Source organism: Nannospalax galili, unplaced genomic scaffold, assembly GCF_000622305.1.
Source record: "Nannospalax galili isolate Female #2095 unplaced genomic scaffold, S.galili_v1.0 scaffold161, whole genome shotgun sequence".
Taxonomy (NCBI): domain Eukaryota; kingdom Metazoa; phylum Chordata; class Mammalia; order Rodentia; family Spalacidae; genus Nannospalax; species Nannospalax galili.
In genome coordinates, this window is record NW_008348586.1 from 2673786 (window position 1) to 2695121 (window position 21336).

Here is a 21336-nt window from a genome sequence, read left to right on the forward strand (position 1 = left end):
TCAGTATTATGGGGGATTTGGAGCAAAGCTAGCAGGAGGATTCTCAGGGAATGCTAGGCAGAAACCTGAAAGAGTCTCCTTTCCAGATATTAATCAAGCCTTAAGCTTCTTTCATCCTTTTTTCCAGTCTATTGAGAACCTACCCAGTGTATTTGGAAGCAACCCTAAAGCCCACATTGCTGCCAAAACAGTCTTCCATTTGGCCCATCGTCATGGTGACATCCTTCGGGAGGGCTGGAAGAATATCATGGAGGCTATGCTGCAGCTCTTCCGAGCCCAACTATTACCCAAGGCTATGGTGGAGGTAATTCTTTCTTCAGTCTTCTTGAGACAGGGTCTCCTGTAGCCCCAGCTGGCCTGAAATTCACTGTGTAGACCAGGCTGGCCTCAGTCTCACAGAGATTCACCTGCCTCTGCCTGGTGGAGGTAATTCTTGATAGAGTATTCAACATTAACAAGACAAGAGCCAGCATTTTGTGCTATGTATAGAATTGGTTTTTGAATAACACTAGACTTGATATTTGCCAAAGCATCCTGCCAAAGGTGCCAGGAACATCTCAAATGTAATACTAGAGATCTCAGAGAGAAGCTGTAAAGGAAGACTGGTAAAAGCCATTATCAGTCCCCTCTTGGAAGGGGCACAATAATGTAAGATTAGTCTACAGGAAGAAATCCAGAAATTTTGCTTGGACCAGGAAATGCATGAAATGCAAAAGATATACAAAAAGACTTTATTGTTGTTGTTGTTGTTGTTGTTGTTGTTGTTGAGACAGGGTTTCCTAGGCTGGCTTTAAACTTCCTATGTAAATCCTGCCTCAGCCTCCTCAGTGCTGAGATTACAGGCATATGCCACCAGGCCCATCTAGAAATAAATTTAATTATTCTTGACCTACTTTTTCCAGATAGAAGATTTTGTAGATCCCAATGGCAAGATCTCTCTACAACGGGAGGAGACACCATCAAATCGGTAAGGGCAGACCAGAAACTGTGGGCCTTGGGAGAGTAGGCAGTCAGAGTGTTGGAGCTTGCCAGGACATGTATCCTTTTCCTTCAGAGGAGAGTCAACAGTACTTAGTTTCGTGAGCTGGCTAACACTGAGTGGTCCTGAGCAGTCTAGTATGCGGGGCCCATCTACTGAGAACCAAGAGGCCAAGAAAGTGGCTTTGGACTGCATCAAGGTAACTGCCTGTTCATCCCTCTTGAGAAATCCTAGACCCCTCCCTTCTAGAAAGATGTGGCTCTATGAACTAAAGAATAGAATCATTCAGAGCTTGTGACTAGGACAATTCTGCCCTCTTTCACTGGCTCTTGAAAACATTCTCTTCCCCTTAGCCATCTCTCTTGTGTCCCCTCTAGCAATGTGACCCAGAAAAAATGATCACAGAAAGCAAGTTCCTCCAGTTGGAGTCACTGCAGGAGCTCATGAAGGTATAAGCTGAAGATGGAAAAGAGAAAAGGGAAAGCCAGTTGGGTCTGAGGGTCAACAGGGGTAGTGGTCTATGCCTCAGCTTCTGTTGGGACAGAACCAGTAGCTACCTTCCCCTCCATTCCTACTCTCCTGCTGCTATTGCCCTCCAGGCTCTGGTCTCAGTGACACCAGATGAAGAAACATATGATGAAGAAGATGCTGCTTTCTGTCTGGAGATGCTGCTCAGGATTGTATTGGAGAACAGGTAGGAGAAGGAAAATGAAGTCAGACTTTAGGCAGACCCTATCTGAACTTACGCTAAAAGGATGGAAGCCTTCTTTCTGAATAGCCTCTGGGGGCAAGAAACACATGAAACTATGAACAGTTGAGCAGAGCTCATTGTACCTGACAGATAAGGGTATAATACCAGTGAGCCATGAAAGCTTTAGGAGTCTTATTACCCAATGACTTCTCCAACTAAGACTGTCTTCATCCCTATGATCTCTGTAGGGACCGTGTAGGCTGTGTATGGCAGACTGTTCGAGATCATCTATACCACCTATGTGTTCAGGCACAAGATTTCTGCTTCCTTGTAGAGCGGGCAGTGGTAGGATTGCTACGTTTAGCCATTCGGCTGCTCCGAAGGGAAGAGATCAGTGGTCAGGTAAGCAAGTATATCCAGGAGGGTAGGCAAGTATGCAAGGGGCTGAGGCCACAGTATGAGTTATGTGTATGGCCTAAGGTCAAGAGTGCATTTAATGTCCTATAGCATGACTAACCTCAGGGCTGGTACAGTCTAACAGGTGGCATTGAGGGTGAGCTTGAAACAACCTTAGACATGAAGCTAGTAGCACACATGTAGGCTCCTTGAAGTCTGCTTTATAAGGTTGGACTGCAGCAGTCTTGTAGCAGTCCTAGTCCTTTATCTTATATCTGGTTTCCTGTTTCTTCCTGTGTGTGTGTGTGTGTGTGTGTGTGTGTGTGTGTGTGTGCTTTTCTGAACAGGGTATCATTCTGTAGTGGTTTCTTGTTCTTACATTTAGAACTCTTAAGGATAAGATCTCATGGCTCAAGTATAAAAAGCAACCATCAAAGAACAATAATTACAGTCAGCCAGACATGGTGGCATATATCTTTAATCCTAGCACTCAAGAGGCAGAAGCAGACAGATCGGTGTGAGATCCATGACTGCCTGGTCTACATAGCAAATTCCAGCCCAGATGGGTCTACAGGGAGACCCAGTCTCAAAAACAAATAATAATAATAACAATAATAATAATAATTAGGTTCAACATACCACAAGATTTATAATCAATACACAAAAATTAATCACAACAGTTTCCACATGGCAAGTATGAATATAGGGAAGCAGAAATAAGAATACGCCAGGCATGGTGGCTCACGCCTTTAATCCCAGCACTCGGGAGGCAGAAGCAGGCGAATCTCTGTGAGTTTGAGGCCAGCCCGGTCTCCATAGTGAATACAGGCCAGCTGGGGCTACAGGGAGACCCTGTCTCAAAAAAAGCAAAAAGAAAAAAAAAAGAAAAAATAATGCAATTCCAGGGGTCTGGAGAGGTGGTTTAATGATTGAGTATGTATTACTCTTACAGAAGACCCAAGTTTGGTGCCCAGCATCTGTATCAGGCAGCTCACAACCACCTATAACTCCAACCCCAGGGGATCCAATACCCTCTGGCCCCTGAGAGCACCCATATACACATGCTAATATATACACACAGACATATACGTGTGTAAATAAATCTTTAAAAAATAATAAAATGGGGGCTGGAGAGATGGCTCAGTTTTTAAGAGCACTGGCTGTTCTTGCAGAAGGCCCAGGTTTGAATCCCAGCACCCACATGGTGGTTAACAACCATCTGTAACTCCAGTTCCTGGGGATCTGATGCCTTCTTCTGTCCCCGTCAGGCCAACATGGATACACTTGCATACATACACACATACACATAAAATTTTTAAAAAGAAAAGAAAAAAGTAAATATTTTTTAAAAATAATAAAATGAGGGGCTGGAGAGATGGCTCAGTGGTTAAGAGCACTTGACTGGTCTTGCAGAGGACCCGGGTTCGATTCCCAGCACCCACATGGCGGCTGCGAACCGTCCTTAACGTCAGTTCCAGGGGAATCCGAAGCCCTCTTCTGACCTCTGCGGTATTGCACAACATGGGTGCACTCACATACATGCAGGCAATACACTCATACACATAAAATAAAAATAAAATATTAAAAAAATAAAATGAAATAATGCAATTCCATACTGAGTAGCTAGACATGGTGACTCATATCTGTGATCCCAACATTCAAGAGATGGAGACAGACAGATTACTAGGAGTTCAAGGCATATTGTGAGTTCCAGGATAGCCAGAGCTACAGAGTTGAGTCCTTGTCTCAAAAAAAAGAAAAGGCAGGACTTAGCAGCACGTATTTTTATTAGCAGCACTTGCGGAAGTAGAGGCAGAGGAGGATCAGGAGTTCAAGACCAGCCTCAGCTCCATAATAATTCAAGGGAAGCCTAGGTTATATAAGTCACTGTCTCACAACAACAATACAAATGGAATACCACTTACAAGTACTTCAACTAAAGTAAAATACTTAGATGCACATCTTACAAAGCATAAATAGCATTTGTATGCTAAAAATTACAAAACGCAGCCAGGTATGGTAGAGCACATCTTTAATCTCAGCACTTGAAAGGCAGAGGCAAACAGATCTCTGACAGTTTGAGGCCAGCCAGGGCTTACATAGTGAGGACCTGGCTCAACAGCAAAAAGTTACAAAATGTTATTTAAAGAAACCAAAGACCTAAATAAATCAAGAGGCCATACCACAGATTAGAAGACTCAACATAATAAAGATGTCAATTCTCCCTCCCCAAATCAGTCTATAAATATAATACAGCTCCTCTAAATATCCCAGACAAGATTTGTGTAGGGATAGACAAGCTTATTCTAAAATTCAGATGGAAAGGCATAGGCCCTAGAATAGCCAAACATTTTGGCAAAGAATAAATGGGAGGAATAATCCTACCTGGTTTTGGTGGTGGTGTTATTTTTTAAATTTTTTTATTTATTTGTGAGTGTATGTGGCTGGGTGGGTATGTGTGTTTATGTGCCACAGGTGCTTCTATGGAGGTCAGAGAACAAGTCTCCTTCCACCATGTAAATCTTGACTTTCAAATTCAGATCATCAGGCTTGACAGCAAGAGCCTTTACCTACTTAGCCATTTCACTGGCCTGGACTTTTTGTTTGTTGATTGGTTGGTTAGTTTATGTTGTTGGTGGTAGTAGTGGTGATCATGGTGGTGCTGAAACAGGGCTTCACTATGTAGCCCTGGTCTTACTAGTATGACATAGCATGTAGTTCAGGGTGGCCTCACAATCTTCCTGCCTCAGCCTCCCTCAACTGGGATTACCATTGTGCATCACCATACTTTGCTATTCTATATCATGCTAAGCTTCATGGTAGTCAAGATTATGTAGTATTGATGAAGAGATAGACAAGTAGATCAGTGGAACAGATAAATAATCCAGAAGTAGATTCACACAAATACGTTCAACTGATAGTTCATTGTTGTTGTTTAAGTTTGGTTTATGGGGTTTTTTTTCTTATTTTTCCTTTTTTTAAATAAAATTTTTGTGAATTTCATACAATCTATTTTGATCATTTTTAGATCCCCTTCCATATCTGTACCCCCCCACTTACTAAACCCCACCAAATTTCCTATACTCTAATGTGTGTGTGTGTGTGTGTGTGTGTGTGTATGTGTGTATAAAAATCTACAGAGGGGGTTGGAGAGATGGCCCATTAGTTAAGAGCACTGGCTGCTCTTATAGAGGACCCAGGTTCAGTTCCCAGCACCCACATGGTGGCTAACAACCATCTGTAACTCCAGTTCCAGGGGATCAGACACCCTCTTCTGGCCTCCATAGGTTTGCATACACACTGTGCACTTACATACATGCAGGGGAGACATTCATCCACATAATAAAAATAAGTAAAAATTTAAATAAATAAATAATAAAATAAATAAATAAATAAATAAATAAATAAATAAAATCCATATAGTCAGGTTTATGTTCCCAAATGCCCTTAGGTGTTGGTTCATTCACCAGAGCCTGGTCAGATTACCAAGAATCTCACTCTTAAACAAGACTGAATCTCCCCTTCCCAGAAGCCATCCAATACTAATAGTTCCTTAGATAAGATTGAAGTCTCTTACCCACTTCCCCACATCTATGCTGGGATTATCTGGCTTGAACTTCCATGGAATTTGTGCATTCTGTCATCATTGGCTGTGGGTTCATATGAGTAACTGACCAGCTGTCTGGAAAACTGTTTCCTTGTGGTCATCCACCTCCTCCAGCTCTTACAATCTTTCTGCCCCCTCTTCCACAATGATCCCTGAGCCTTGAGAGACAGAAGTTTGATACAGGTGTCCTATTCAGGGATAAGCAGTCTACAGCCTCTTATTCTATATAGGTGCAAAAATTCTCAATAAAATACTCAACTGAATGCAAAAACACATCAAAAAGCTTATCTACCATGATCACATTGTCTTTGTTCGAGAAATGCAGGAATGGTTCAACATACATAAATCAGTAACTGTAATCTACCATATAAACAGATTCAAGGACAGAAACCATATTATCATCTCATTTGATATAGAAAAGGCCTTTGACAAAATCTACCATCCATTCATGATAAAAGTCATGTAGAATCTAGGAATACAGGAGACATATCTCAACATAATAGAGGCAATATATACAACAAGCCCACAGCCAACATTAGGCTAAATGGAGAAAAGCTCAAAGAATTCCCATTAAAACAAGACAAGTATGTTTTCTTTCTCTACTCCTGTTCAGTATAGAATATGAAATGTTAGCTAGAGCAATAAAACAAATGAAGATAAAGGGGATACAGATTGAAAAGGAATATAGTTTAGTTTTTGAGACAGGATCTCATTACATAGCCTAAGCTGGCCATCTTCTATTTCAATCTCTCAAATGAAAAAAATAAATAAATAAGCTGGGCATGGCGGCACACAACTTTAGTCCCAGCTCTTGATAGGTAGAGGCAGGTGAATCTCTGTGAGTTCAAGGCCAGCCTGGTCTACATAGTAAATTCCAGGCCAGGTGGGACTACAGAAAGACCCTGTCTCAAGAGCAAAGGAAAAAAAGAAAATAAAAAATTTGACTTAAACCTCAAAATTTATGGTAAAAGTAAATAAATGAGAGATTTAAATGCATAAATATAAAACCTTTAAACACAGGAGAAAATCTTAGGATCTAGAACTAAAGATTTTTTTTTTTTTTTGGCCTTTTTGAGACAGGGTCTCACTGTAGCCCCAGCTGTCCTGGAACTCACTATGTAGACCAGGCTGGCCTTGAACTCACAGAGATCTGCCTGCCTCTGCCTCCCGAGTGCTAGGATTAAAGGCGTGCACTACCACGCCCAGCATCACTGTATATTTACCAAAATAGCTGACACTGAAAATGACAATACCAGGCTGGGCGTGGTGGCACATGCCTTTAATCCCAGCACTTGGGAGGCAGAGGCTGGTCTACACAGTGACATAGTGAGTTTCTGAATTCCAGGCCAGCTGGGGCTACAGGAAGACCATCTAAAAAAAAAAAAAAAAAACGGTTATTTTTAACTTTTTTTTTTTTTTTTTTGGGGGTTTTTTTTGTGTTTTTTTTTTTTTTTTTTGGGGGTTTTTTTTGTGTTTTTTTTTTTTTTTTTTGGGGGTTTTTTTTGTGTTTTTTTTTTTTTTTTTTGTCTTTGAGACAGAGTCTCCCTGTAGCCACAGCTGGCCTGGATTCAATATGGAGACCAGGCTGTCCTTGAACTCACAGAGAGATCTGCCTACCTCTGCCTCCCAAGAGCTTGGGACTAAAGGCATAATCATGCCGGACTATTCATACATTTCTGATGGAAATAAATAATACAGCTACTCTATTTTCAGCTTAAAAAAAAAAAAAAAAAACTGAACATGCGATTACCATATAATCCAGCAAATGCACTCTTGGCATTTATCCCAGAAAAATGAAAGCTTCTTTTATCATAAAAATATGTACATAAGCCAGGTGTGGTGGTACACTCCTTTAATCCCAGCACTTGGGAGGCAGAGGCAGGAGGATCTCTGTGAGTTCGAGGCCAGCCTGGTCTCCATAGCGAATCCAGGCCAACTAGGGCTACAGAGAGACCCTGTCTCAAAAAGACCAAAAAAAAAAAAACAATGTACATAAATGTTTACAGAAGCTTTCTTTATTGTAACTAAAAGCTGGAATCAGCCTAAATGACTTGCAACGAGTGAATAAACTTTTGTAAACACACACACCATGGAGTACTACACAGCAATTTAAAGCCACAGACTGTATAAAGATGTGACTAGATCGACAGGAAATTAGACTTAGGAAGAGGCCAATCTCAGGTTACATACTGCATAATTCCATTTATATAACATATTTGAACTCATAAAATTTTAGAAGTTGCATACAGATTGCTAGGGTTTAGGAAAGGGACAGGAAAAAATAGGGAAAAGGGCTATAAAGGGACACTATGAGGGATCCTGTGCTGTAGGAACTATTCAGCATCTTGACTTGAGGATAAGACAGCTCTTCACAGGTGTTAAAATTGTATAAAACTTGGGGCTAGAGAGATGGCTCAGCAGTTAAGAACACTTGCTGTTTTTCCAGAGGACCTGGGTTCAATTTCTAGCACCAACACAGAAGCTTAACCCCGGGGTGGTGGCACACGCCTTTAATCCCAGCACTTGGGAGGCAGAGGCAGGGATCTTTGTGAGGTTTGAGGCCAGCCTGGTCTACATCATGAGTTCCAGGACAGCTAGGGCTACAAGGGTACCCTGTCTCAAACTGTAAACTGTTATTGAGTATGTTAAAGCTGTAATGAATGCTTCTTTTAAAAAATGAAAATATATATATAATTTTAAAAAGGCCAAAAAAAAAACAAAACAAAGACCCACAGAAGCTTAACAACCATCTGTAACTCCAGTTCCAGAGGATCCAGCACCCTCATCTGGCCTCCATGGGCTTTGCATACATGTAGTGTACTTACATACATGCACACAAAACACTCATACACATAAAATGAAAATAATAAAATTTTTTTTAAATTGTGTAAAATTTGATACACACATACATACATATATTAATTCAAGTAAAATTAAAGAAATCCTAAGAAAACCAGTGGGTTATATTAAAGTCAGTATCCTTGTTGCATTATTATACATTCTAGTTTATCCCGATGGCAACATTTTGCATAATGTTGCCATTGGGATAAACTGGGCAATGTATCTAAGGAATCTCTTTGTGTGTTGTTACAACTATATATGCACATTTAATTAAAATTTCAGTATAAAAAATGAAGAGAGCCAGGCATGGTGGCACATACCTTTAATCCCACCCAGCACTTGGGACACAGAGGCAGGCCGATCTCTGTGAGTTTGAATTCAGCCTGGTCTACATATCAAGTTCCAGGCCAGCTGGGGCTACAGGGAGGGCCTATCTCAAACCCACCCCCCCCCCAAAAAAAATGAAGAGGAGCCAAGGATGTAGTTTAGCCATAAAGTGCTTGCCTAGCATGTGCAAAGCCATGAGTACATTAAAAGAAAAGAAGACCTGTGCATGTAGTGGCACATGCCTATAATCCCAGCACTCAGGAGGTAGAGGTAGGTGAAGCTCTGTGAGATTGAGGCCAGCCTGGTCTATATGGTGAGTTCCAGGCTCCCTGGGGCTATAGGGAGTACCTGTCTCAAAAACACAAAATTTTTAAAAAAGAAGAAAACTAGACTAACAGTTGAATCCTAGCCAAATTCTCCTCACTAGCCTAAAAAGCTGATAGGGAAGATTAGTCAGGAAACTGTACCTATGTCCCACTTCCTACTCCATCCTACCCCAGGTCTTGCTCTCCTTGCGCATCTTGTTACTGATGAAGCCCAGCGTACTGTCCAGAGTCAGCCACCAGGTTGCATATGGGCTCCATGAACTCCTCAAGACCAACGCAGCCAACATCCACTCAGGTGATGACTGGGCCACCCTCTTCACGTTGCTGGAGTGCATTGGTTCAGGCGTGAAGCCTCCAGATGCTCTACAGGCCACAGCCAGAGCTGATGCTCCTGATGCTGGTATGCCCTTTCGCAGGAAGTTGCTCACTGGCAGATAAACAGTTATGACCTAAGAACTGCTCCAGGGAAACAAAACACAGGTTATTACATTCAGCAGATTAAACACGCCTGGTTTCTGCCATCTGTTTCCAGAGCTTCTGTGCCTGCTAAATAACATGAAGGCAAATAGACAATGCAGAAGGCCAGGTTTCCTACATTTTCATAAAAGCTATATCCCTACCACAACTGCCTTTCAACCAACAGCTGCTACTAGATGCTATCAGAAGCCCAAAATAACTTGCTGCCCTATTTGGTCAAGAGAGAAGCTGCCCAGTCCTCAGTCCTTTGGTGACATGGCTGAGAGTAAGGCTAGGGAAACAGGATGCCAGGCCTCCGCACCATTCTTCTGAGTCTTAAATTGTCTCTTGTTTCATTGTCTCATCTCTGCTCTTACTATTCCCTGTTCTCTGCCTGACTTAGGAGCCCAGTCAGACAGTGAACTCCCATCCTACCATCAAAATGATGTCAGCCTGGACCGAGGGTACACTTCTGACTCAGAAGTCTACACTGACCATGGTAGGCCTGGCAAGATACACCGATCAGCCACAGATGCTGACATGGTCAACAGTGGTTGGTTAGTGGTGAGTCTTCCATCCTGGGCCTGTCAGAAAGATTCTTAGTCCTCAGAGAAGAGATCTAGCTTGGAGCAGGGTTCCCAGCTTGTACCCTGTGTTTTTTGCAGGTGGGGAAGGATGACATTGATAACTCCAAGCCAGGAGCAGGGCCCAGCAGGCCAGGCCCTTCACCCCTGGTTAATCAGTATAGCCTCACGGTGGGCCTGGACCTGGGGCCACATGACACTAAGTCCTTGCTTAAGTGTGTGGAATCACTATCCTTCATTGTTCGTGATGCTGCCCACATCACCCCTGACAACTTTGAACTCTGTGTCAAGACTCTCCGCATCTTTGTAGAGGCCAGTCTGAATGGTGGTAAGTTACCTGTTGAAGGGACAATTGGGGAGTGAGGCAAGTGGGGAGGGATAAAAGACATGGCATCTTTGCCCTAAGGCTATGAAAGTAATGTGAGTCTGGCTCTGCTCAGGGTGCAAGTCCCAAGATAAACGTGGCAAGAGTCACAAATATGACAGCAAAGGGAACCGCTTCAAGAAGAAATCCAAGGAGGGTTCAATGCTTCGGAGGCCCCGAGCCTCTAGCCAACATGCTGCTCGGGGTGGACATAGTGATGAAGACGAGGATGAAGGCGTGCCTGCCAGCTACCATACGGTGTCTTTACAGGTCAGTCAGGACGTAAGTATGGCACCCTTTACTTCCTCTCCTGCACCTGAGACTGGGAACCTGGGTGGGACCAGGGAAAGCCAGAGCTCAGAAATGTCCAATGTGTTCTACCCAGGCCTTCAGCCACCACCTCCACTCTCTTATCCAAAATCACCTGTAAGTCTTTGCTTGCTTAAGTTGAGTTTTAAATTAGGATTATTGGGCTGGGGATTTATCTCCATGGTATAGTTCTTGTCTAGTGTGTGGAAGGCACTGGGTTCAATTCCTAATACTGAAAAAAAGATATAAAGACTTCTTCATTTGTTTAATAGGTAATATATGTACATGGTACAAAGTTCAGAAGATATAAAAGGCTAAACTGGTAAAATGGAGTATCCATTCCATTCCTGTACCCAGCCACTAAGTTCCCCTCACTCTTAGAGGCAACTGAACCCCTAGTATCTTCTGTCCTTCTATACATGTTCATGTTTATTCCAGGCATATAAAATGATGGGCTGGCTCTGTATGATCAGGTAAATGGAGAAACAGTTGTCTTCAGGAGAACAGCTGTGGAAAAATGATGAAAAGAAATGTTAAGTATTAAATCTGGCCAGACACTATTGCCCATGTAGGCCTCTGAGCATGAGGTTTGCCTTGGTTTTTTGTTTTTTAATTTTATCTATTATTGTGTTTATGTATTTCTGTGCAGGCACATGTTCCATGGCATGCTTATGAAGGTCAGAGGACAGCTTTGTGGAACTGGTTCTCTCCTTCTACCTTTACATGGGTTCCAGGATCAAACTTAGGTTGCCAGGATTACATGGCAAGCGCCTTTACCTGTTAAACCATCTTAGCAACCCTAAGTTTGCTTTGTTTGGGGAATTTTGGGTGTTTTGTTTTATTTTGTTTTGTTTTGTTTTGTTTTGTTTTGTTTTGTTTTGTTTTGGTGAGACATAGTCTCACTATGTAGACCAGGCTGGCCTTGAACTCACAGTTTGCTTTGATTTTAAAGTGAGATTAACAAGGGCAGTGAAAACCAGATATAGTGGTTCATGCCTTTAATCCTAGCACTCGGGAGGCAGATGCAGGTGGATCTCTGTGAGATCAAGGCCAGCCTGGTCTACATAGTGAGTTCCAGGCCCAGCCAGGCCTGCATAGTGAGACACTATCTCAAGGAAAAAAACAACGGCAGTTGACATGGCTCAGGAGATGGCTCAGTGAGTTAGAGGCTCTTGGTGCAAAGGCTAACAACCTGAGTGTGACCCCAGGACCCATTCAGTGGAAGGAGAGAATCAACTCCCAGAAGCTGTCCTCTGATCTCCTCAAGTGTGAAATATTTTTCAAAACTTTTAATGAGCCAGATGTGGTGGTGCAGGCCTTTAATCCCAGCACTTGGGAGGCAGAGACAGGGGAATCTCTGTGAGTTAGAGGCCAGCTTAGCCTGCATAGCAAGTTTCAGGCCAGCCAGCAGGGCTATATATATAGTGAGACTGTTTAAAAAAAAATTTTTTTTAATGAGATTAATAAAGTGACACTGTGTGTCCACAGAAGGTATGACAATTAAAGTACCTTTCTCACTACAATCCCATGCTTTTAGATCTTTGCCCACATATTTTCTTTTTATGGTTTTTTGTTTTTGTTTTTAATCTTTTTGAGACAAAGTTTTCCTGTAGCCCCAGCTGGCCTGGAACTCACTGTGTACACCAGGATGGCCTCATCTCGCAGAGATCCGCCTAGCTCTGTCTCCTGAGTGCTGGGATCAGAGGTGTGCGCCATCATGCTTTGCTTGCCCACACATTTTCTAAAGTCTTCTCTATACCCAGTAACTCTTGACTTCTTGACTTTGAGAAACACTGCCAGGACTAGAGCTAGAAGCTCAAGATGAAGAAAAGGAAGTAGTGGGGTTGGAGTGTGGTATAGCTTTGTGCTAAAAGTAACTTGAAGACTCAGTCAGGGACAGTGGTGGGGAAGGGGGGATGGCACCCAACAGACCAACCCCATTCACATCCTGACCCCTCTTCTGATCCTAGTTGCTAGACCTGATGCACACGCTACACACTCGGGCAGCCTCTATCTACAGTTCATGGGCAGAGGAGCAACGCCATTTGGAGACAGGTGGTCTGAAAATTGATGCTGATTCCCGTACCCTCTGGGCTCACTGCTGGTGCCCTTTACTACAAGGTAAACCTGGGGAAGGACACAAGGTAGGAGGACACAAGTGACACTGAAACTTGGAGAGCACCAGGACCAAATGCCTGGAGGATCCTGACCCTGCTCTCACTCTCAGGTATCGCCTGCCTGTGCTGTGACGCCCGGCGCCAGGTGCGGATGCAGGCCCTGACCTATCTGCAGCGAGCACTATTAGTACATGACTTACAAAAGCTAGATGCCCTGGAATGGGAGTCCTGTTTTAACAAGGTAGGCCTTCTTACTGGTCTTAAGATAAACTTCAAATCCTAAGGCAGAGAGAGCCAGGCAGCCTGAAGAGCCCCTGTCCTCTTTCTGCATCAGTCCTCCTCTGCTATTCTGGGCCTCTCTGCCCAGCCCCAGTTTGCCCAAGTGACTCTACTAGAATGACATTGATATTTACTCACCAGGTGCTGTTTCCTCTACTGACCAAGCTCTTAGAGAACATCAGCCCTGCCGATGTGGGTGGGATGGAGGAGACTCGGATGAGGGCTTCCACACTGCTCTCAAAGGTACTCCTCACTCACCAGGTGTGGTAGTACACACCTTACACCTTTAATCCCCTCACTTGAGAGACAAAAGCAAATATATCTCTGTGAGTTCAAGGCCAGTCTTGTCTATATAGTGAGTTACAGGGCAACCAGTGCTACATAGTAAGACCCTGACTCAAAAAAAAGAAAAAGGGTACCACTTAGTATCCTACATCAACCTGCTCACCCCATCTCTACCTTTTCCCAAGGAGAACAGTTAGGGCTTCTTATACGTCCTAGAGATGCAGTGTGGGTGCTCAGGATCCCCAGTTGTGGAAACTATCTGGGGACTTGGGAGGACTCTGGATTTCAGAGCAGTCTCTGATCTGAGACTCATGCAAGATGAGCAGGCTTCTCCCAGTTCTGGAGAAGGTTGTGAAGGTTCCTACACTAACCTGAGCTGAAAGGGGCTGGCGGGCCCTAGGTCTTCTTACAGCACCTGTCTCCACTGCTATCACTCTCCACCTTTGCTGCCCTCTGGCTCACCATCCTGGACTTCATGGACAAGTACATGCATGCAGGTTCTAGTGATTTACTGGTAAGTTCTGCCTTGGCTCAGTTCCCACTTACCCTTTCCTCTCCACCTGCTGGGAAGACTTGCTGTTTTGCCCCTTGGCAGCTCCCTCCAATTTGCCTCTTTGCTATTCTAATGGTCCTACTGTTCCCTGCAGTCAGAAGCCATCCCTGAATCTTTGAAGAACATGCTCCTGGTGATGGACACAGCAGAGATTTTCCATAGTGCAGATGCACGAGGAGGTGGCGCCTCTGCCCTCTGGGAGATTACCTGGGAGCGCATCGATTGCTTTCTACCACACTTACGGGACGAACTTTTCAAGCAGACTGTCATCCAGGGTACAGGGCCTGGGCCAGCCTTTCCGAGGAGTCCTCAAAGCTGAATTTTCTCTGTCCACTGGGGGATTGAAAGAGTAGTGGGTTGCCACCAGGCATGGTGGTACACACCTGGAATCCCAATACTTTTGAGGCCAAGGCCAGAGAATCAGAGTTAGGCCATTCTCAACTACATAGTGAATGTGAGGCCAGCCTGGGCTACATGAGACTCTGTGTTAGGGGAAGGAGGTGTGGGGGGTGGGGGGTAGCCTGGTGGGTAACCAGGAGCCTATTGGAAAGAAAGCACTAAGAGTTGCCATCTGGATTCTCTACCCTAGACCCCATGCCCATGGAACCACACAGCCAAAAACCTCTGGCCTCCACCCACCTTACTCCGGCTGCTGGTGACCCCAGGATGCCTGGCCATGCGCCTCCCCCAGAGATACTCTCAGAACTGGGGTCCTGTGGTGAGTTCTTCAGAGCTGGCCTGTTTGGAAGAAGCAGAGGAGGCCCAGTATAGTTTGTTGCTAAGCTTGGGCTGAAATCCCCAGGAAGGAGGCAACCTGAGAATCCTGTCTGCCTGTTCTTCTTATGGGAAATGGCAGGACCAAACTTGCTAAGATGAGACTTTTTTGGCTTGGAGGAGAGGTCTGGGTCAAGTATCTGGAATGAACATGCAAAGACTGCCCTTAGCCAGGCATGGTAGCACACACCTTTAATCCTAGCACTCTAAAGGCAGAGACATGTGAATCTAAGTCCAAGGTCAGTGTGGTCTACATATAGTGAGTTCCAGGCCAGCCAAGGCTACATGGTGAGACCCTATCTCAAAACAAACAACAAAAAAAGCTGCCTTTTAGGGATGCTAATAAAAACCAGACAAAAATTAACCTGATTAAGGGAACAGTGGAGGAGGTAGAGGGTAGATCCCAGGTAGCTTAACAGTTTAGAGAGGAGGCGCCCAACACTTTAGCCTAGAAGAGAACTGGGAGGAACAAAGGTTTGGTAAACCCACTAGGGAGCCTGAGAGTTGTCTTGTGCTAACCAGAAAATCCAACTACAGCTACCTCGTTCTCCTTACAGACTCAGAGAAGCCTGAGAGTCCTCAAGCCACCAGCAGCAGTTCCCCTGGATCACCAGTGGTCTCTAGCCCCAACAGACTGAGTCCTACCCCAGAGGGGCCTCCCTCACTCTCCCAGCCCCCACTAATCCTACAGCCCTTGACCTCTCCACTGCAGGTGGGTGTGCCACCCATGACTCTGCCCATCATCCTCAACCCTGCTCTCATCGAAGCCACTTCTCCAGTGCCTCTCCTGGCTACACCACGCCCTACAGACCCCATACCCACCTCCGAAGTCAACTAAAGCTGGTCCTCAATGATCAGGACGATTACTTCCCATGAGGTTATCCTAGGCCCCTCTGCCATCTCAGGGGCCACAAAAATCTTCAGGCCTAAAGCGATCTACTGTTGCTACCACTTAGATGGGAAAAAGAACTTTTGTAGTCTCTGCTGGGACCCACTTCTGACTACAGGACCTTCTCCTCTACTGTCCATTCCTGAGGGTCCAGCCTGAGAGCACACTCAGCTCATACCTGTAGCCTCTGCCTCCAGCCTGGCAGCCCTGGGGAGGCATGGAGCCAACCCTGCAGTGCAGCCACGTGCCCCTCCTGCCAGGTCAGGCATTAGGAGCCAAACGCAACTACTCTGCACTTTGTTCCTCTCTCCCATCCTAGTCCCAACAGTCCTGGGCCACCTTCTCCTAGTCTTCTTTATTAAATAGTTGGTCAGTTTGGAGAGTTGCTTGGCACTGTGGAGAGTGGACAGGTAGAACTGGATGGGGAGACTGCCCACAGAAGCATGTAGATATGGAGAAAATGACAACAGTGGACTTTTTATGATGTAATAAATGTCTTAGTACCAACACATTTCCTATCCCTCTGATTTCCTTTTTGAATTTGTGTGTCAGGGCACCATGCTATTGGAATATCCTGTCCAAGGTTTTTGTGGACCTTGGATAAATGGGTAAAATGAGGTTGACCCTACCACCAGTGAGACCTGACCCTCCTGGTCTCCAGCCACCAGCCAGAGGCTCCCTGCCCCTACTGCCATGAGCAAAGGTGTGTCAAAAGCTTGCGTAGTTCCATAACTACTCGAAGAGGGACACCTTGAGAAAGCCTGGCCAGGGTCAGAGGGCAGGTAAATCAGAGCTGTTAGAGTTTCTCAGCCTTCCTTCAGATGGACCTTATGGTACAAGAGTACAAGGAGCCCATGGGGCTGGAGAGGTGGAGGGGTAGGTTGCCCACAGTTACAATCATGTGTTTCTGCGCACAGGCATTCACTCTGACCCCAGACTGCAGTAGGACAATTATTCCCTGCCCCAACAGCCTCCACCTCCCCCAGTAACTTCAGTGTGATTGGAGGACCCCTTCTTAACCTTTGCATCAGGGTGAGGAGGCAGGATTGTACATGCAACGGGCACTGTGGTCATCCAGAGCCAAGGCACAGGGCTGGGATTTAGGGGATGGTTGTGTGTCTCAGTGGCAGTGTTTACCTAGCCTGCATGGTTGCCTGGGTTCCATCTCCAGCCTTTGCATCAGGTTAAGGAGGCAGGGCTGTACGTGTGACAGGCACTGTGGTCATCCAGAGCCAAGGCACAGGGCTGGGATTTAGGGAGGATGGTTGTGTGTCTCAGTGGCAGTGTTTACCTACCCTGCATGGCTGCCAGAGTTCCATCTCCAGTAAAACCAAAACCAGAATGCTGTGTTACGCCTTCCTAAGTGAGATCATCTTAGATCATCTTGGCTTCCTACACAGTGATGCCTTGCCCCTCCTTTGGGACAGAGGAGTATGCGGGGACTTATGGTGTGAACAGCTAATTGTCCTTGCTCATGTAGCATTGGGGGCATTCCCTCTTGGCACTGAGCACCAGATGGCTGTACAGCTCTTCAGCACCTACACTTTGTTCAACACTTCCATGTTGCCAGGAGTTAGGGATTCTAAACATACTGAACTCAGGTGTAGAGAAGAGGCACCTGAGAAATGGGAGCCACCTGTTGAGCAAATATTAGCTCATGAAACCTCCTAGTTTCTCTTCCCTTCCTTCTTGCCCAGGTTACAGACCATTGCCTAGTTTCTACACTGATCAGAAGACTTGCCCAATCCTGCCCATGAGAAAATTAGAAGAGGTAAAGTGTTCAATGGGTGAGTATAGATAAGCCTACATCTACAGCCAGCTGGACACTTAGGCCCCCTCAGCTCCAGTGTCTTCTCCCATCTGAGCCCACAATCTGCCTTATGTTTCCCTGTGGGAGAAAGAGTGTTGAATCTGAAGGCCATCTGTTGTGTTTTCCCAGAAGGATGTAAAGAAACACCTATTCAGGGCTAGAAAAATGGCTCAGCAGATAAGAGCACTGGCATTACACACCATGGATGCATTTAAACATACATGCAGGCAGTAGACTTATATACATAAAAACAATAAAATTTTTGCAGGGTGTGGTGGCACACACCTTTAATCCCACAGAGGCAGGCAGCTCTCTGAGTTCAAGGTCAGCCTGGTCCACCTTGTGAGTTCCAGGACAGCTGGGGCTACAGGGAGACCCTATCTCAAAAAAGACCTAAAACTAATAATAATTTTTTAAAATACCTAATAACCAACAGACCAAAAATTATTCCAAGTTCAGCTTGGTGAACCAACGAGTTTATTGTGGTGACTTACAGGAGCATGCATAAGGGATTACTTACAGAAGAAGAAATGACTCAGGCACCTGTGTCACCAAAGAGCCCCACCTGCATGGATGATGATTCATGAAAGCTGTATCACTGGAGTTCCACCCCCTGTCAACCTTCTGCCTCCTTACATACATAGTGCCCTCCAAGACCATGGGCAGCTGGGGCAGAATTATGTGCATGTGGGAGTGGTGGCTAGAATCTCAGGTGAGGGTTTCATGACTCCCTCCCACACACACACTATGTTAATAAGCCTGATCTAAGTTTTCTCTGAGGGTGATTACAGCTGTTCTGATTTCAAGGTAGCTTTGGTCATATCCAACCTGGAGGACAGAGTTCCAGTACTCCATTCTATGAAGAAAAGAATATGAAAACTATATGTCCCTCAAGTCTTACAAACTAAAGAAGCAGCTAGCTTCTCTGCTGGGAAGCAGAGAAAAACATCAGGGGACTTGAGAGATGACTCAGCAGTTAAGAGTTCACACTGCTCTTATAGAGGAGTTTGGTGGGGTACAGCTCTAGGGGATTAGACACCTTCTAGCCTCTATACATACTTATGTGCACAAACCTGCAACACCGACAAATAATTTAAAATAAACCTTTTTAAGAGGACAGCTGCTGGATGGTTCAGCAGTTAAGAGCACTTGCTGCTCTTACAAAGTACTTGAGTTCAGTTCCCAGCACCCACATCAGGCTGCTCATAACCATGTATAACTCTAGCTCTAGGGAATCTGTCAGCTACCCTCTTCTGGCCTCCACTCACTCCAGGAACACACATGGTCCACATATACACTCACAGGCACACACAAATACATAAAATAAAAATAAATCTTTAAAAAAAAATATTTGGCCAGAAGTCCCATTCTGTTATAAAGAGAGCAGCTGATACACACAGGAATCATGTCAATAAATGTCCACGTAGACTGCAAAGACATCCTGGATCGCTTCAGTCATCAACCTGACACACCTGGGAAGAGGGAACCTCAGTTGGGGTAATTCCTCTAACAGATTGGCCTGTGGGTCAATGATTGTGGGGGCATTTTCTAGATTGTTGAGTGATATGGGAGGGTGCATCCCATTGTAGGTGGTGATACCCCTGGCAGGTGGTCCAGGCTTGTATAAGAAAGCAGGCTGTTGGGCTGGAGAGATGGCTCAGTAGTTAAGAACACTGGCTGTTCTTGCAGAGAACCTGGGTTTGAATCCCAGCACCCACATGGCAGCTAACAACTGTCTGTAACTCCAGTCCCAGGGGATCCAACAGCCTCTTCTGTCCTCCATGAGCATTGCACGACACGGGTGCACTTACCTACATGCAGGCAATACGCTCATAACATAAAATAAAAAATAATGAATAAAATATGGAGCTGGAGAGATGACTCAGTGGTTAAGAACACTGGCTGTTCTTGCAGAAGACCCAGGTTCAAATCCCAGCACCCACATGGCAGCTAACAACTGTCTGAACTCCAGTTCCAGGGGATCCAACAGCCTCTTCTGTCCTCTGCAGGCATTGCACTACACAGGTGCACTTATATGTAGGCAATACATGCATACACATAAAATAAAAATAATTAAAATACTTTAAAAAGAAAACCCTGCAGGCATGGTGGCACACACCTTTGATCCCAGCACTCAGGAGGCAGAGGCAGCTGGATCTCTGTGAGTTCAAGGCCACCCTGGTCTACATAGTGAGTTCCAGGCCAGCTGGGGCTATAGGGAGACCCTGTCTCATAAAGGCCAAAAAAAAGGAAGGAAGGAAGGAAGGAAGGAAGGAAGGAAGGCTGGCAGGCTCTGGACACTATTTTCCTGCCTACTTAATTTTTCTCAACAGTCCTTATTTCCAACTGAAGTCTAATTGGTTTTCATCAGCAAGCAGGGATATTGTTTTCTAGAGTAGATCTTTGCTATTTATTGGCAAACAAATGGTGTGAATCTTCTGTGGGCCAGGCATTGTGCTAGGACTGGATGTAGGAGCAGAGATGATCCTTGGATGAAAATCTGTAGAACAGGGACTGGAGAGATGGCTCAGCAGTTAAGAACACTGGCTGTTCTTGCAGAAGACCTGGGTTTGAATCCCAGCACCCACATGGCAGCTAACAACTGTCTATAATGCCAGTCCCAGGGGATCCAACAGCCTACAGGTGCACTTACCTACATGCAGGCAATACATGGCATACACATAAAATAAAAATAATACATTTTTTAAAAAGTTAAAATCAGAACAAACAACAAAGAATCATCTTACATCCAGGGAGATGAGATTATAGCAACTCTAGCTATTTAGAGATAGGTGATATCTCCAGGCTAACATGCACTGGGAATTGCTGGAGAAATTATTACAGATGCATGAAGATTCATTGCACTAGTCTCTCCACACTTTATACACCTTAAAACTTCTAGCTGGGAAAGGTGGCACAGGCCTTTTATCCCAGCACTTGGAAGGCAGAGGCAGGCAGGTCTTTGTGAGTTCAAGGCCAGACCGGTCTACAAAGTGGGTTCCAGACCAGCTTGGGCTACAAGGAGACCTTGTTTCAAAAGGAAAAAAAAAAAAAAACTATAATAAGGGGTTTAGGGGCTCTAAGAGATGGCTTAGCATTTAAGAGCACTTGCTGCTCTTCCAAAGGACTTGAGTTCCGTTCCCAGTACCCACAACAGGCTCATAATTGCCATGTCAAAGGGATCTGATGCCTTCTTGCCTTTGAGGGGACCTACACACATATGGCATTCTCTCTCACACACATATAAATAAATAAAAATAATTGAATCTTTTAAGGGTTTTCTTTTTTTTTCTTTTTCTTTCTTTTTTTTTTTTTTTAAATTGAGACAGTCTCACTATGTAGCCCCAACTGGTCTGGAACTTACTATGTAGACCAGGCCGGCCTCAAACTCACAGCCTACCTCTGCCTCCCAAGTGCTGGGATTAAAGGCATGCACCACTATGCCAGGCCTTAGGGGTTTATTTTCAATCCTCAGATAAATCACAACTCAGAATTTGAATTAAAACAGGTCAGTCCCTAGAGGTGCTTTTAGAGATGCTGTGGAGACTTTAATCATGCCAATGTCAGCTGGCAGTGGTGGTGTGTCATGGGCACGTGGAAAGGATGACTATAATCAGTGGCAACCAGCACAGGTTCATGAAATTGAAGATACCAAAGCTTAGGCCATTTAAGAGGCAAGAATCTGCTGCAAATGGTGGCACTTGCCTATAATCACAGCACATGGGAGGAAGGCAGGGGCAGGAAGATTC

The 21336-nt window shown here is 44.8% G+C and overlaps 1 protein-coding gene across 5 annotated transcripts in view; it reads left to right on the forward strand.

Moving 5' to 3' along the window:
• Window positions 1–16288, forward strand: part of Gbf1 (golgi brefeldin A resistant guanine nucleotide exchange factor 1) — a 155877-nt gene extending 139589 nt beyond the window's left edge. For 2 of the 5 annotated variants that reach the window (XM_008845636.2, XM_008845637.2), the window contains exons 24-40: window positions 128–304; window positions 903–967; window positions 1055–1178; window positions 1357–1428; window positions 1579–1673; window positions 1919–2072; window positions 9342–9567; window positions 10027–10187; window positions 10289–10535; window positions 10648–10853; window positions 12851–13001; window positions 13108–13238; window positions 13418–13519; window positions 13962–14075; window positions 14209–14389; window positions 14704–14832; window positions 15446–16288. In XM_008845636.2, the coding sequence (XP_008843858.1) occupies window positions 128–304; window positions 903–967; window positions 1055–1178; window positions 1357–1428; window positions 1579–1673; window positions 1919–2072; window positions 9342–9567; window positions 10027–10187; window positions 10289–10535; window positions 10648–10853; window positions 12851–13001; window positions 13108–13238; window positions 13418–13519; window positions 13962–14075; window positions 14209–14389; window positions 14704–14832; window positions 15446–15726 (2616 nt within the window). In that variant the 3' untranslated portion in view covers window positions 15727–16288. Of the gene's footprint in view, window positions 1–127; window positions 305–902; window positions 968–1054; window positions 1179–1356; window positions 1429–1578; window positions 1674–1918; window positions 2073–9341; window positions 9568–10026; window positions 10188–10288; window positions 10536–10647; window positions 10854–12850; window positions 13002–13107; window positions 13239–13417; window positions 13520–13944; window positions 14076–14208; window positions 14390–14703; window positions 14833–15445 lie in introns of those variants that run through there. The other 3 variants (XM_008845638.2, XM_008845639.2, XR_003851507.1) reach the window with 2 other exon arrangements.
• The last annotated feature ends 5048 nt before the right edge of the window (window positions 16289–21336 follow it).